The 11,826-nt window shown below is 52.2% G+C and overlaps 2 protein-coding genes and 1 long non-coding RNA gene across 3 annotated transcripts; 1 reads left to right on the forward strand and 2 right to left on the reverse strand.

The window, feature by feature from the left end:
• Nucleotides 1–546: 546 nt before the first annotated feature.
• Nucleotides 547–2,231, reverse strand: LOC147169052 (uncharacterized). Its single transcript, XR_015095844.1, has 2 exons — nt 1,497–2,231; nt 547–952 (listed from the first exon to the last, which is right to left on the reverse strand). It is a non-coding gene; the product is annotated as an uncharacterized LOC147169052 (long non-coding RNA).
• A 392-nt stretch (nt 2,232–2,623) lies between these two features.
• Nucleotides 2,624–9,808, forward strand: LOC147169053 (calpain-2 catalytic subunit-like). Its single transcript, XM_086083445.1, has 21 exons — nt 2,624–3,041; nt 3,203–3,272; nt 4,279–4,397; nt 5,092–5,225; nt 5,331–5,499; nt 5,567–5,650; nt 5,738–5,823; nt 5,902–5,967; nt 6,037–6,197; nt 6,267–6,436; nt 6,934–6,945; nt 7,028–7,239; nt 7,452–7,488; nt 7,899–7,964; nt 8,030–8,087; nt 8,169–8,233; nt 8,311–8,379; nt 8,444–8,522; nt 8,881–8,997; nt 9,516–9,574; nt 9,651–9,808. Exons 1-21 carry the CDS (start codon nt 2,805–2,807, stop codon nt 9,672–9,674), a joined length of 2,094 nt encoding a protein of 697 aa, XP_085939571.1. The 5' UTR covers nt 2,624–2,804; the 3' UTR covers nt 9,675–9,808.
• Nucleotides 9,809–10,683: 875 nt separating this feature from the next.
• Nucleotides 10,684–11,555, reverse strand: mrps28 (mitochondrial ribosomal protein S28). Its single transcript, XM_086083449.1, has one exon. The coding sequence runs from the start codon at nt 11,519–11,521 to the stop codon at nt 10,970–10,972; it is 552 nt and encodes a 183-aa protein (XP_085939575.1). The 5' UTR covers nt 11,522–11,555; the 3' UTR covers nt 10,684–10,969.
• Between the last annotated feature and the right edge of the window lie 271 nt (nt 11,556–11,826).

Genomic DNA, 11,826 nt, shown 5'->3' on the forward strand with positions numbered 1-11,826 from the left:
AGTCGGTGTATGACGTCCTCCCTCGCCCCGTTCACCTGCGGCCTGAAAGACTCGCCCGCTCGGGGGAACGTTAGAGCGCGTCCTCAGCGGCTGCTCAAAGGCCTCGGGAGGCGGGCGTTGCGGTTGGCGGCGTGACCGGACGCCGTCTGCTCTGGCATCAACATCAGCAAGCAGCGACAGCCATCCAAGACTCAGGTGAGAAGCCCCGACCGCCCAGAAAGACCCGAGGGGGTCAGCGAGAGACCGGCAGCTCCCGGTTGAGATTCCCGGACGCCGTTGCGGTCGCATCGCTTGGACCAGACATGGTCTCGATGTCCGCGGTCAGCGAGCAGGCGCCGCCGTCCCCTGGGAAGAGCGACGAGAGGACGCCCAGGAGAGGAAGAGGGCCAAGTCCGCAGACCTGGTACGGAATGGATGGAAGGCCCGCTGTGAGTCTCTACACCGGGTCCTGGGACTCGGGATTTAGGGATTTGCGGACTGCACAGGCGTCGAGCCGCCAAAAACATCCCAACAGCTCTGGTTAAGGGCGGGGGGGCGGGGGGGCACGTGGCGTCGTGCGCTGCCTGGACACGAGTAGGCGCTCACAACATCCTTATAGTATCTTGAAGGGGCGGCACCACAACGCCCCTCCAAGCAGCCACCTGGAGTTCACAGGTCACGACCATAAGATTTTAAACACATCATTGCAGACGCTGGCCCATTGTTGTGGAAATTGACGATGACGACGTCGCGATAACACTCGCAAAGCTCTTACTGAGCAAATAAGGACATTAAAAGTTATAACTCAATTAAAACAGTTATGACTCAATCTGGGCAGAAGACCCTCAACAGTAGTAGTAGTTTTAAAGCCATACGTGTGTTTTGCGACGTGCCCATCACATGCTTGGGTCCAGATCAATGGCGCCGTGCCCGCCATTTCTTTGCCCTCCTCCCACATTGCTTTAGCATAAATCTGAAGAGGAGAACATGAAGAGGAGGAAAATGACTTGACCAAAGTTTCCTGAAACGTGCCGGAGGTGGCGTCGGTGCCTGGTGACGGAGTAGACAATATTATTTGCGTGTTCAATAAATTGAAGTTGAGGTTCTGGTGAAGAAGTTCCTTTGCAAAGGTATAATTATTCAGAAGCTTCTGATCACAAATGAAGTCGCCCAAGCAGTGATCTGTTCAAAAGTGTCTCGTCTTCCAGCACGCAGCACATTTATTGAAAATCAGAGAATACAAGAAAATCCCTCTCCCAACTAGACTCGCACCAACTTTCCTCCCTTTAGATAATAGAGAAAAGAAACCTGTTACTTTCCTCTTTCCCAGGCAAGAGAACAAAAGACTATAGATTGGCTTAACATATGAATGAACTGTTGTCTTATTATTACACAGCTCGAACTAATATCCAAAACGGTTAAAATATCAATCGAAACTGAAAAACAATGTTAATAATCGAACAGTGGCAAGCTACATCTCCTAGCCTAGCCTAGCCTAGCATAGCCTAAACGTGTACCATTTTTCAGCCGCGTGGCTTAAAAAACCGGAGCTCAGCAGGTCCTCGTGCTTTCGATAATGCGAGTGACAGATCCAGTGACGTCACGCTCGAGGCAGAAGCATCGCAATCGGTCGTCCCGACGGATCCGGTGCAACGTCTCGTGACGTCACGCTCGAAGCAGGTGTCCCCGCACGTCGTTCCGATGTCGTGCTTTATTCGGTGGGAAATCACGTGACGGCGGAAGCGACCAGTTGTTGTCGTCGGCTTGAATTGTGGCCACGAGTGGAGACGGCGGGCGCTTTGCCGGCAGTCTTTGGCTGCCTGAGCCGGTTGTCTTCGTCATCCGCCGCCCGCCTGACCTTCCACGTCTGACCTTCCACGACCTTCCACGACCTTCCGCGCCGACTTCCAATCTCAACGTGACGACGTGGGCAGCGTCGAGCGGCTGCAGGTGTTCGGCGCCATGCTGGCCCACGTGACCGTGTCGACATCCCGCGCAAACAATCTCGTCCTTTCAGCTCGACATGTAACCTGCTTTGAGCGCAAATCAAGACTCGCGCCAACTTTTTGCTCTCCTGCTGCAAGCAAGCAGCCGGAATCCGTTTTTTAAATCTTAAACAAGATAGACAGAATTTCTGAAGAGAAGATTTAACTTTGCGGTAGATAACTAACTGTTCCTTCTGCTAAAATGATGAAGACACTTTGGATCTTTTGTTTTTTCTTTGCCCTATTTCACAAAGATTGTGGATGGTTGGTTGTGCGTAAGAATTATTGACGCAGAAACACTTTAAACACGCCTTTCAAGGATTTATGGCTGATTTTAAGTTGTTTTTTTGTGTGGGAACGAAGCAAATATGCAAAGAAAATAAGTGGCAATATAAAGCAGTATTTATTGTTTTGATTAATTTTTATGTATACGCTCCTCTTTTATTTTAAGTGACATGATGTGCAAGAATCCCCAGTTTGTGTTTATTTCCACTTTTGTTGTTGTTGTTGTTGATATTGTTGCCTTTTCAGGCGTTACATCCTCCACAAGTGTATGTTTATAGAAATGTTAAGTAAAGTGGGGGAAACAAGAAAAGCAAAGTTTCCGCGTTGGCGTATGCAAACCCCGACCGCGGCCTCGGCCCCGCCCCCTCGGCAGGGCGTGGGTTTATTTGCCTGCGGTGACGTCAGGCGGAGCAGAATCCACACACGCACACACAGCCCAAGTTTTCCAGGCGGAAAGTGGAACTTTTTCCGCCCTTCCTGACTTCTTCTTCTTTGGTCTCGCGTTCCGTCGTCGTCTTTGTCGCGCAGTCCAACTCGACCAACTCGTCCAACGCGATGTCCGGCGTGGCGTCCACCCTGGCCAAGAAGCGCGCTTTGGCGGCGGGTTTCGGCACCAACCAGCGGGCCGTCCCCTTCCTCAACCAGAACTTCGAAGCGCTGCGGGCCCAGTGCTTGAGCGGCGGCAGGCTGTTCTGCGACCCGAACTTCCCGGCCGCCCCCGAAGCGCTCGGCTTCAAAGAGCTCGGACGCAACTCGCACAAGACCCGCGGGGTCACCTGGAAGAGGCCCACGGTACGTCGGTGGGCGGGGAAGGGCGCGGTCGGGGTCGGGGTCGGCGTCGGCGTCGGTGCCGATGCCGGCCACGGGTCGGCCTTTGCTTGCTCGCGGGGAATATCCGGAGACGATCGCCGGCAATTCGGCTGATTGACGCCGCCTGCTTTGTGTCCAATCAGGAGCTGGTGTCCGCACCTGAATTCATCGTGGGCGGAGCCACAAGGACCGACATCTGCCAAGGGGCGCTCGGTACGTCCCCTCCCGTCCTCTCCCGTCCGTCCGAGTTTTGTCAAAACGTCATAATGTTTGTGCTCTTCACAATATCGGCGTGTACGCGCACACACTTTTGTGTCACGCGCACTACGAAGATGCCTAACTTGGCCAAGTTGCAAACTTGGAGTGGAAAAACATCCGTTACACATCAAACGACAACTTTTCTTCTGCTGCTGCTGGCACGCGCGCGCGCGCACACAGACACACCCTCACGCTGTGTGTGTGTGTGTGCCCGCCCGCCCGCGCGCGTGCGTTATGAGTCACCAGCTGCGTGACTCACTTTTTTGTTTTCACAAGTCGGAATTGTTTCTGCCTGCTGCAGCTTTGTGTGTGTGTGTGCGTGTGCGTGTGCGTGTGCGTGCGTGTGTGCAGGAATGCGCACACAAAATTGTAAAAACTGTATTTGCAGCTCAGTGTATGTGTGTTGGAATGAGGAAGTGTAAAAGTGCGGTACTGGTCCGAACTTGAAGCAAACTTGAACTTCCTGTCAATCATTTTGACGCCATGAAGGCGATTTGTGGATTTTCGAGGTGCAGCCGTTGATCGCTAACCGTTCCTCGATTATCAAATTGATTTTTGAAATTGGAGGAATGCTTTGGCTAACTTTTCAATTTCAAACCGTCCAAATGCTCGTCATTTCTGTCGCCCTTCACGGAAGCGGATCGATTGTCTTTGTGTTGAATCCAAACGCAACATTTGCTGTTACTTTGCAAAGCAATGATCAACATTTTTCAGCAAGTCACAAGTCCAACATTGCTGCGGTTTGCGTGCGAGCGCCATCTTGACCAACAACGCATCGAAACAAAAACGCTGCAAGACCAGGAAGTGGCGGCGAACCAGTCAATCTGCAAACGCAATTTTAGAAAGACTTTGTCGCCCCCGAATCACTTCTTGAATGGCCAAATCTTGCCTCGTGATCTCGTGATTGACAGGAAGTGAGTTGTCATTTTGTGGGCGTGTCTAACGTGTCGTGCCGACGCAGGTGACTGCTGGCTGTTGGCGGCCATCGCGTCGCTGACCCTCAACGAGTTTGTGATGGCGCGCGTCGTCCCCCAGGATCAAAGCTTTCACGACAACTACGCCGGAATCTTTCACTTCCAGGTCAGAGGTCACGCTGCCACACGCACCTTCCCCCTACTGGCGTGCTTGAATGTTGGCAAATTAGCTTTCTGGCGGTTGTGTCCTTGATATTGGCCGAAAAGGTGGTTTTTGACCGTTGACGAGCCTCTTGTCAACTTCGCGGTCGTACGCGGACGCGTTCCCTCGTTTTGCGCAACAAATGAAATCCGCAAAGTAGTCCATTATGTCTAAAAGCCCTCACCACACAGTTTATGCAGTTTTCTCACATGTTGTCCTTGTTTAAATATTCTCAATGTTTAAACCTTCATAAATGTTACAAAATCGGGTACATTACTGTCAAATTGCACTTTAAAAAAAACGGCGAGGGAACGCCATACAAACGCACGCCGACTCCACAACGGCTCTAATTGCTCCCGCATTGCACAAGATGGCGGCAAAACGCTGCAAAGGAAGACACGTCGCATGTCCGCAATCAAGACGCGTCACCTGAACGCCAGCCGTCAGTGATTGGACGTCAACGGATGGAACGCCGTCACGAAGCCAACAAACGGCACAAACATCCTTTTCGGCAAACGCCCCACGTGAGCGCAGGACCGAAAATGCCACAATAAATAAGAAATACAATTGAAAATAAAGGCTGATATGTGTATGTATAAATGTAATCCTATTTTTAAATGTTCACTTTTCTTTCTTTTTCAATTTTGTGTGCGCGCAGTTTTGGCAGTTTGGCGAGTGGGTGGACGTTGTGATCGACGACCGCCTTCCGGCGAAGGACGGCGAGCTTCTGTTTGTGCACTCGGCGGAGGGTCGCGAATTCTGGAGCGCGCTTTTGGAGAAGGCCTACGCCAAGTGAGGATGCCCCCGCCCCGCCCCCTCCCCGCCCCGCCCCCTCCCCGCCCCCACCCGCCTTTGCGTTAGCATTAGCACGTCCTAGCGCTCCGTGTCTGTTTGCAGGGTGTGCGGCAGCTACGAGGCGCTGTCGGGGGGCTCCACCACGGAAGGCTTCGAGGACTTCACGGGGGGCATCGCCGAGAACTTTGACCTCCAACGACCACCCGGCGACCTCTTTGAAATCCTGCAAAAAGCCTTGGAAGCGGGGGCGCTCTTGGGTTGCTCCATCGATGTCAGTAACTGGCGTTCCGTCTGTCCGCGTGTGTGCGGCGCATCATGACGCGTGTGTGTGTCATCAGATTACCAGCGCCGCCGACTCAGAGGCGGTGACACGGCAGAAGCTGGTCAAAGGTCACGCCTACTCGCTGACGGGCGCCGTGGAGGTCAGAGGTCGCGTTCCCATCTAGGTGCAGGTGCCATTTCACCCCGAGGTGACCCCAAGGTGACCTCTACGTGACGACTGTGTGCAGGTCAACTTCCGGGGTCGTCAGGAGAAGTTGGTCCGCGTCCGGAACCCCTGGGGTCAGGTGGAGTGGACCGGCGCCTGGAGCGACGGGTATGATGACGACGCTGATGCTGATGCTGATGCTGATGATGATGATGATGATGATGATGTCATATCGCCAACCTGCAGGTCGTCCGAGTGGGACTCGGTGCAGGGAGACTGTCCTCACGCCAACGCGGAGGACGGAGAATTCTGGTGAGCGCGTGAACGTCTGCGACTCGCAAACCAGCGCGAACGTGCACCTTTTTTCTTCCCTCTTGCCAGGATGTCGTACCGCGACTTCCTGCGTCACTACTCGCGCGTGGAGGTGTGCACTTTGACCCCCGACACCATCTTGGACGACTCCGTGAAGCACTGGAGCGTCAGCAAGTTTGACGGCTCGTGGCGGCACGGCTCCACGGCCGGCGGCTGCAGGAACCACCCCTGTGAGTTGGCGCCGCTTGGCGAGGCGTCGTTGGCCGCGCTGGGGTGACGCGGCGCCGTGTCCCCCGCAGACACCTTCTGGATGAACCCGCAGTTCGTCATCAAGTTGGACGAGGAGGACGACGACCCGGACGACGGCGAGGCGGGATGCAGCTTTGTGCTGGGTTTGATCCAGAAGAACCGAAGGAAGCTCAGGAAGCAGGGCGAGGACATGCACACCATCGGATTCGCCATCTACGAGGTGACGCACGCACGCACGCACGCACGCTAATGAAACAAATGAAAAGCAAAGCGAGAGTGCGGTGCCGTGTGCGATTTGACGCGGCGAGCATGTCGAGCCAGGCTGGCCGCCCAGGTTGAGCCCAAATCTGGACCTTTTCCGTCCGGCTTGGCCCGTCAGAGGCCCGGCGCGTCAGCAGCCCGCGACCTCGTTGGGTTGCGGCGGGCGTGGCGCAGAAGGTCGGCCGTTGGATCTCCCCAAGTGTGGTCGTGTCCTTGGGCACGTTGAGGGTCAGCGACCCATCTGGATGCTCGTGGCTTGGATGACCGCTCGCACCCGTTTGGTCTCCGGTTTGCCGCGTCCATTCGCTTGCAACAAAGTCAACATTCACGAAACCAAACTTTCAAAACGTTCATAGAATATTGAAAAAGTATTTTTGGGGGGAAAAGTCCGCCATCGATCAGCAATTCCGTGGATATTTTGAGAAAGCCCTTTGAGTCGTCCACGTGTTGTTTCAGCTTCCAACACAGGTGAGCAGCGCACGCCCGGTGGCCGTCGAGCGCGTTGTGTGCGGCGGCGGCGACGACGACGACATCTTTGTTTGCGCCGCAGTTCCGCGGCCAGCAGCAGGTGCACCTGGACAAGAACTTCTTCATGACGCACGCTCAGACGGCTCGCTCGGAGACCTTCGTCAACCTGCGCGAGGTCAGCAACAGGTTCAAGCTGCCGCCCGGAGAGTACCTGGTGGTGCCCTCCACCTTCGAGCCGCACCTCAACGGAGACTTCTGCATACGCGTCTTCTCCGAGAAGAGCAGCCAGACCGTGTAAGCGTGGAGGGGCGGGGCGGGAAGGGAAGGGGGCGGGGCGTCCACAAGCGGCGGCTTGTCGGGTCTGTTTGCAGGCGGCAAACAGGAAGTGGCCGCAAGTCGACAAGGCGGCCATTGTGCGCGGGGCTGACTTCAAATCTCATTTCACATCTGCGTGTGCGTGTGTGCGTGCGTGTGCGTGCGTGCGTGCGTGCGTGTCCCATTTTCAGGCCCTTTGACGACCCGGTCAGCGCAGATCTTGATGATGTGAGTAAAGAAATGGAATGATATCGTCTCTGTCGGGAGCAATTGTCACAAAATGACAACTTTTCAGGAAATGAAAAACACATTCATAATGAAAAAGAAAAAGAAAAACTCCCTCTAGTGGTACACGGAAGAATCGCTGCCTGTGTTGGTTTGAAATTTGAAGCTCAAAAGACTGCAAAGGCGCCTTTCAAGACGCCTGAGGACGCTTTAGCCAAGGTTTTGCAACTCTTCTCAGACATCTGGAGCGTTCAAGAGCGCTAACAGATTTGTTGTCCAGCCACGCGGACGAGCCAAAAGTGTCGAATCAACGGCCCAAATTTCAAGTTGCGGCGCTTCCAGCCGACAGCGACGATACGCAAATGACAGAATGTGTTCCGTCGACTCGGACTAACGTGGCGTGGCCTCGACAGGAAATCCTTTCGGACGAGGACGTGGACGCGGCTTTCCGGGGCCTGTTCGCCAAGCTGGCGGGACCGGTGCGTGGCCAGCAGCGTTAACGCTAACGTGCTAACGCTGGCAGTAATGCTAACATGTGCTTCAGGACATGGAGATCTCTGCGGCGGAACTGCGGACCATCATGAACAAGATCGTCTCCAAGCGTGAGTTCTGAGTCGCCGCGTGACGCCCGACCGTCCCGCGCCAACAAACCGCAACCTCTCATGTGTCCGCTCGTCCAACAGGAAGCGACATCAAGACGAGCGGCTTCAGCACGGAGACGTGCAGGGTCATGGTCAACCTCATGGACGTATCCTTCTCGTCGTGGCCACGTAGCGTAGCAATCCTCGTAGCAGACGCACGATGTCGTTCTTGACAACACGTCAGGAGAGCAGCAACGGCAAGTTGGGTCTGTCGGAGTTCGCCACCTTGTGGAAGAAAGTGCAGAGCTACCTGGTAGGATGCGAACTTTGAACCTGTGGACACCAGCTGACCCGCCTTCCCTCTCTGTCCTTGACAGTCCATCTATAAGAAGAATGACACGGACAACTCCGGCACCATGAGCACACCTGAGATGAGAGTCGCCTTCAAAGACGCCGGTCAGTCTGTCACGCTAAAGGCTAATGCTAACACGCGCTCTGTCAAGGCTAATGCTAACACGCGCTCTGTCAAGGCTAATGCTAACACACGCTCTGTCAAGGCTAATGCTAACACACGCTCTGTCAAGGCTAATGCTAACACACGCTCTGTCAAGGCTAATGCTAACACGCGCTCAGTCCACTGGCGGCATGTAGTCCAACTTGAAACGTTATCAAATATGGTGACTTTCAAACATTCTGGAAGTTGACTGCAAAAAAAGAGAGAAAAAAGATGGCTTATCACTGCGCGTCATTTCCGAGACATCCCATGACGGAGTTAGCCTTTTGCTGAATTTGTTGATGATTGTTTGTGTGGTAGGGTTCACTCTGAACAACGCCATCTACCAGCTGTTGGTAGCCCGCTACGCTGAGCCCGACTTGACGCTGGACTTCGACAACTTTGTGGGCTGTTTGATGAGGCTGGAGATCATGTTCCGTAAGCTAACCGCTAACTCCCGACATGTCACACAAAGCAGTCACACGGGTTTTGACCCGCATAATAACTGAACAAACACTCGTCAGTTGACGTTCCTTCGTTTCCGCCTCCTACCAATACATTCCCTTGTCTAGCGCCCTCACCTGGTGAACTGCTCTACCTGCGGTCACATTCTGTCAAGGGTGTCGTCGGTATATAAACAAACACCTCTGAAATGCTCTTCATGTTTGTTAGCAACAAACGACTAAGCTAAGTGCGTTGCTAAAACAAAACGCTCCACTAGTTAGCAAACGCTAAGCTTATTTAACAATTAGCAAAGGTGTTAAATGTTCACAGTAGTTGGGGACCGCTAAGGTAGCAACCAAAGCGAAGTGTGATGTTAAAACGTATTTAACGACTGAAGCTGTGTGTTGTTGAAACAAAATGTAATGCAAGTTAGCAACCGAAGCCAATGCATGTCGTTCAAAGTGTCTCTGTGTTGCTTAGCGACCAAAGTGAAGTGTGTTTTGTGTGGTCAGGAATCTTCAAGAAGTTTGACCCGAATGACAGTGGATCCATCCAGCTCAACTTCAATGAGGTCAAAGTTCACCTCAGTGAATTGTAATCGTGTGACGTTAGCGTCCTTATGCTGTTTTGTCTTCTTGTCTCTCTAGTGGTTAAACTTCTCCATGATCTGAACACTCTTCAATTCCCGGTGGTATCAACTTCCTGTCCCGCCCCCTTCAAGAAAACAACTTCCTGTCTCTCTACCATTTTACTTTATGACTTTACAAGAGCAAGAAACTTAACAAATAAAAGCCCTTTAACCATCCTGCTTGTTGCGCTCTCTAATGGCGACGTTGGCTTGAACAGAAGTAATGATCAATTAGCTTAGCATTAGCATTGTAGAAGATCGATTCTCAGCCAGGACGATATTTGAAATTTGGACTAATACGGCATTGGCCTTTTCTTTTCTTTTTTTTTTTAATCTGAAGGCAGATTTGATCATTTTAAAACTTACTTAAGGGGAACTATTTAACTTTTTAGTTAACTTCGTAAACGATTCTGCTGAAACTTCAACAAACTCAGTAAGTGAAAGTTTAACATGTCAGTTACTTTTAAATTATGTTAAAATTTCACTTACAGCTATTTTGATAATTGAAGTTTTCTTTCACGTTGATGATCCCGGAACTTTGCTCGACTATCGACATCTTTGTTTTAAAGGTGTATTGTGGTATTAAATGGTCACCTTTTTTGTTCTACTCGCAACTGCCACCTCTGGCCTAAAGTGTAACTGCAGTCTCTATTCCACTCGTTCATGCCCCCATAATGCATCTTTAAAATTCGAAAATAAGACAACCCAAACTTAAAGCCCAGTGTGTACAATTGAGTGCCACCTAGTGGTTAGCAAATAGAATGCAACAACCTAAATTTGAAGCACGTGTATTTTTTTTTTTTTGTATTCCTCTCCGACAGCGCCCATTACATGCAAATGGTTAATTGTGCAAATTGGGCAATTGCCATTTAGTGACTTGTAGGACAGTAAATTGCTACTTTCCTCACTGGGGAGTTGGCAAAACTGCTTAAGGCATCCATAGCAAAAAATTTAAATATGACGACCAAACATGTCAACCTCCTGTAAAATGCGGCACCACAATCCTTGGCCACTGACATAAGATACTTAAATAAAATAATTCTACACACATGCCGTTTTCCTTTTTTTTTTTTATCAGTTCCAAATACCAGGTTTAAAAAAATAACATGCCAATCTCTATGGCAGATTAAACAAACTACGCAAACTCGACCATAAATACTTTCTTTTTTTAACGGACCCGCACATGGAAGAGGCTTGCTCTTGCTTTTGGCTAATATTTAGCCGCTGCGTTAGCATAGCCCATCTTCACATCACACGTGAAGGTTTCAACGTAGAACAAGTTTTATTTGTACAAAAGTATTGAAAAGTCCAGCAGCGAGCAAGAGCGGCGTCGCCGGTTCAGGGGCGGCCCGTCCCGTCCCTCCCGGCGTCCAGGGGTCCGAGCAGGGTGGCGTGGGCCTCCAGCAAGGTGACGTCAGCGGCCGACCCCAAGAAGCGTCCGCTGAGCTCGGCGTCGTGCAGCCTCAGTCGGACCCTGGCGCCCCGAGTCAGCCTGTCCTTGTCCCCGTCCGCCGGCCGCCGACACACGGCGTGGAACTTGGCGCCGAAGTCGACGTACAGGTCGTCGCCGACCACGTGGAAGATCCTCCCGACCACCGTCTTGTCTTTGCCGGGTCCCATCTGGAGCAGCGGGCTGCGGCGGAGGAGAGCCGCGAAGGTGGCGTCTTCTTCTCGGCCCGACGACGACGACGGCGATGGCGGCGGCGCTGCTCCGTCCGAGGCTTCGCGGCGACGGAGCTCCGACTGAGAGCTGAAGGCGGCCGCGAAGCCCGACTTGGGCTTGTCGTCTTCGGAGGACGTCCCGGAGGAGAAGGATCTCCGCAGCGGTACCGGCGCGACCCGGCCGAGCGCGCGACGACTGATCGCGGCGACCTTCCACACGGCAGACATCTTAAGTTGTCACTCCCGCTCACTAGCGCCACTCCGCGGACACTCCACTCCACTTTCTCTGTTGTCTGACTTTTTTTCTTTTCTTTTTTATTATTATTATTATTTTTTCCTGTTGTCTGACTTTGAGCTGAACCACGTAAAGATGTTCACACAAAACAAAAGGCTTCCTTAGTTTTTAACTTACGACTATGAGACAATGAACATGATCTTGATCTTGAAAATCTTTATTGATCATTTCAGGTTATGTCCAACCATGAAACAAGTCCGTTGTGACGTTACTTCACTCTTATTTTGGAAAACGACCG

This window comes from Leptonotus elevatus, chromosome 8 (assembly GCF_054856555.1).
Source record: "Leptonotus elevatus isolate MCC_2025b chromosome 8, RoL_Lele_1.0, whole genome shotgun sequence".
Taxonomy (NCBI): Eukaryota; Metazoa; Chordata; class Actinopteri; order Syngnathiformes; family Syngnathidae; genus Leptonotus; species Leptonotus elevatus.

Bases quoted from the DNA above. Each gene is read 5' to 3' on its own strand.
- LOC147169053 (XM_086083445.1), top strand. From the start codon at position 2,805: ATGTCCGGCGTGGCGTCCACCCTGGCCAAGAAGCGCGCTTTGGCGGCG. The intron at 5,226-5,330 runs GTGAGGATGCCC...GTCTGTTTGCAG, and splicing joins TTGGAGAAGGCCTACGCCAA to GGTGTGCGGCAGCTACGAGG. The intron at 5,651-5,737 runs GTCAGAGGTCGC...GACTGTGTGCAG, and splicing joins CGCTGACGGGCGCCGTGGAG to GTCAACTTCCGGGGTCGTCA.
- mrps28 (XM_086083449.1), bottom strand. From the start codon at position 11,521: ATGTCTGCCGTGTGGAAGGTCGCCGCGATCAGTCGTCGCGCGCTCGGC.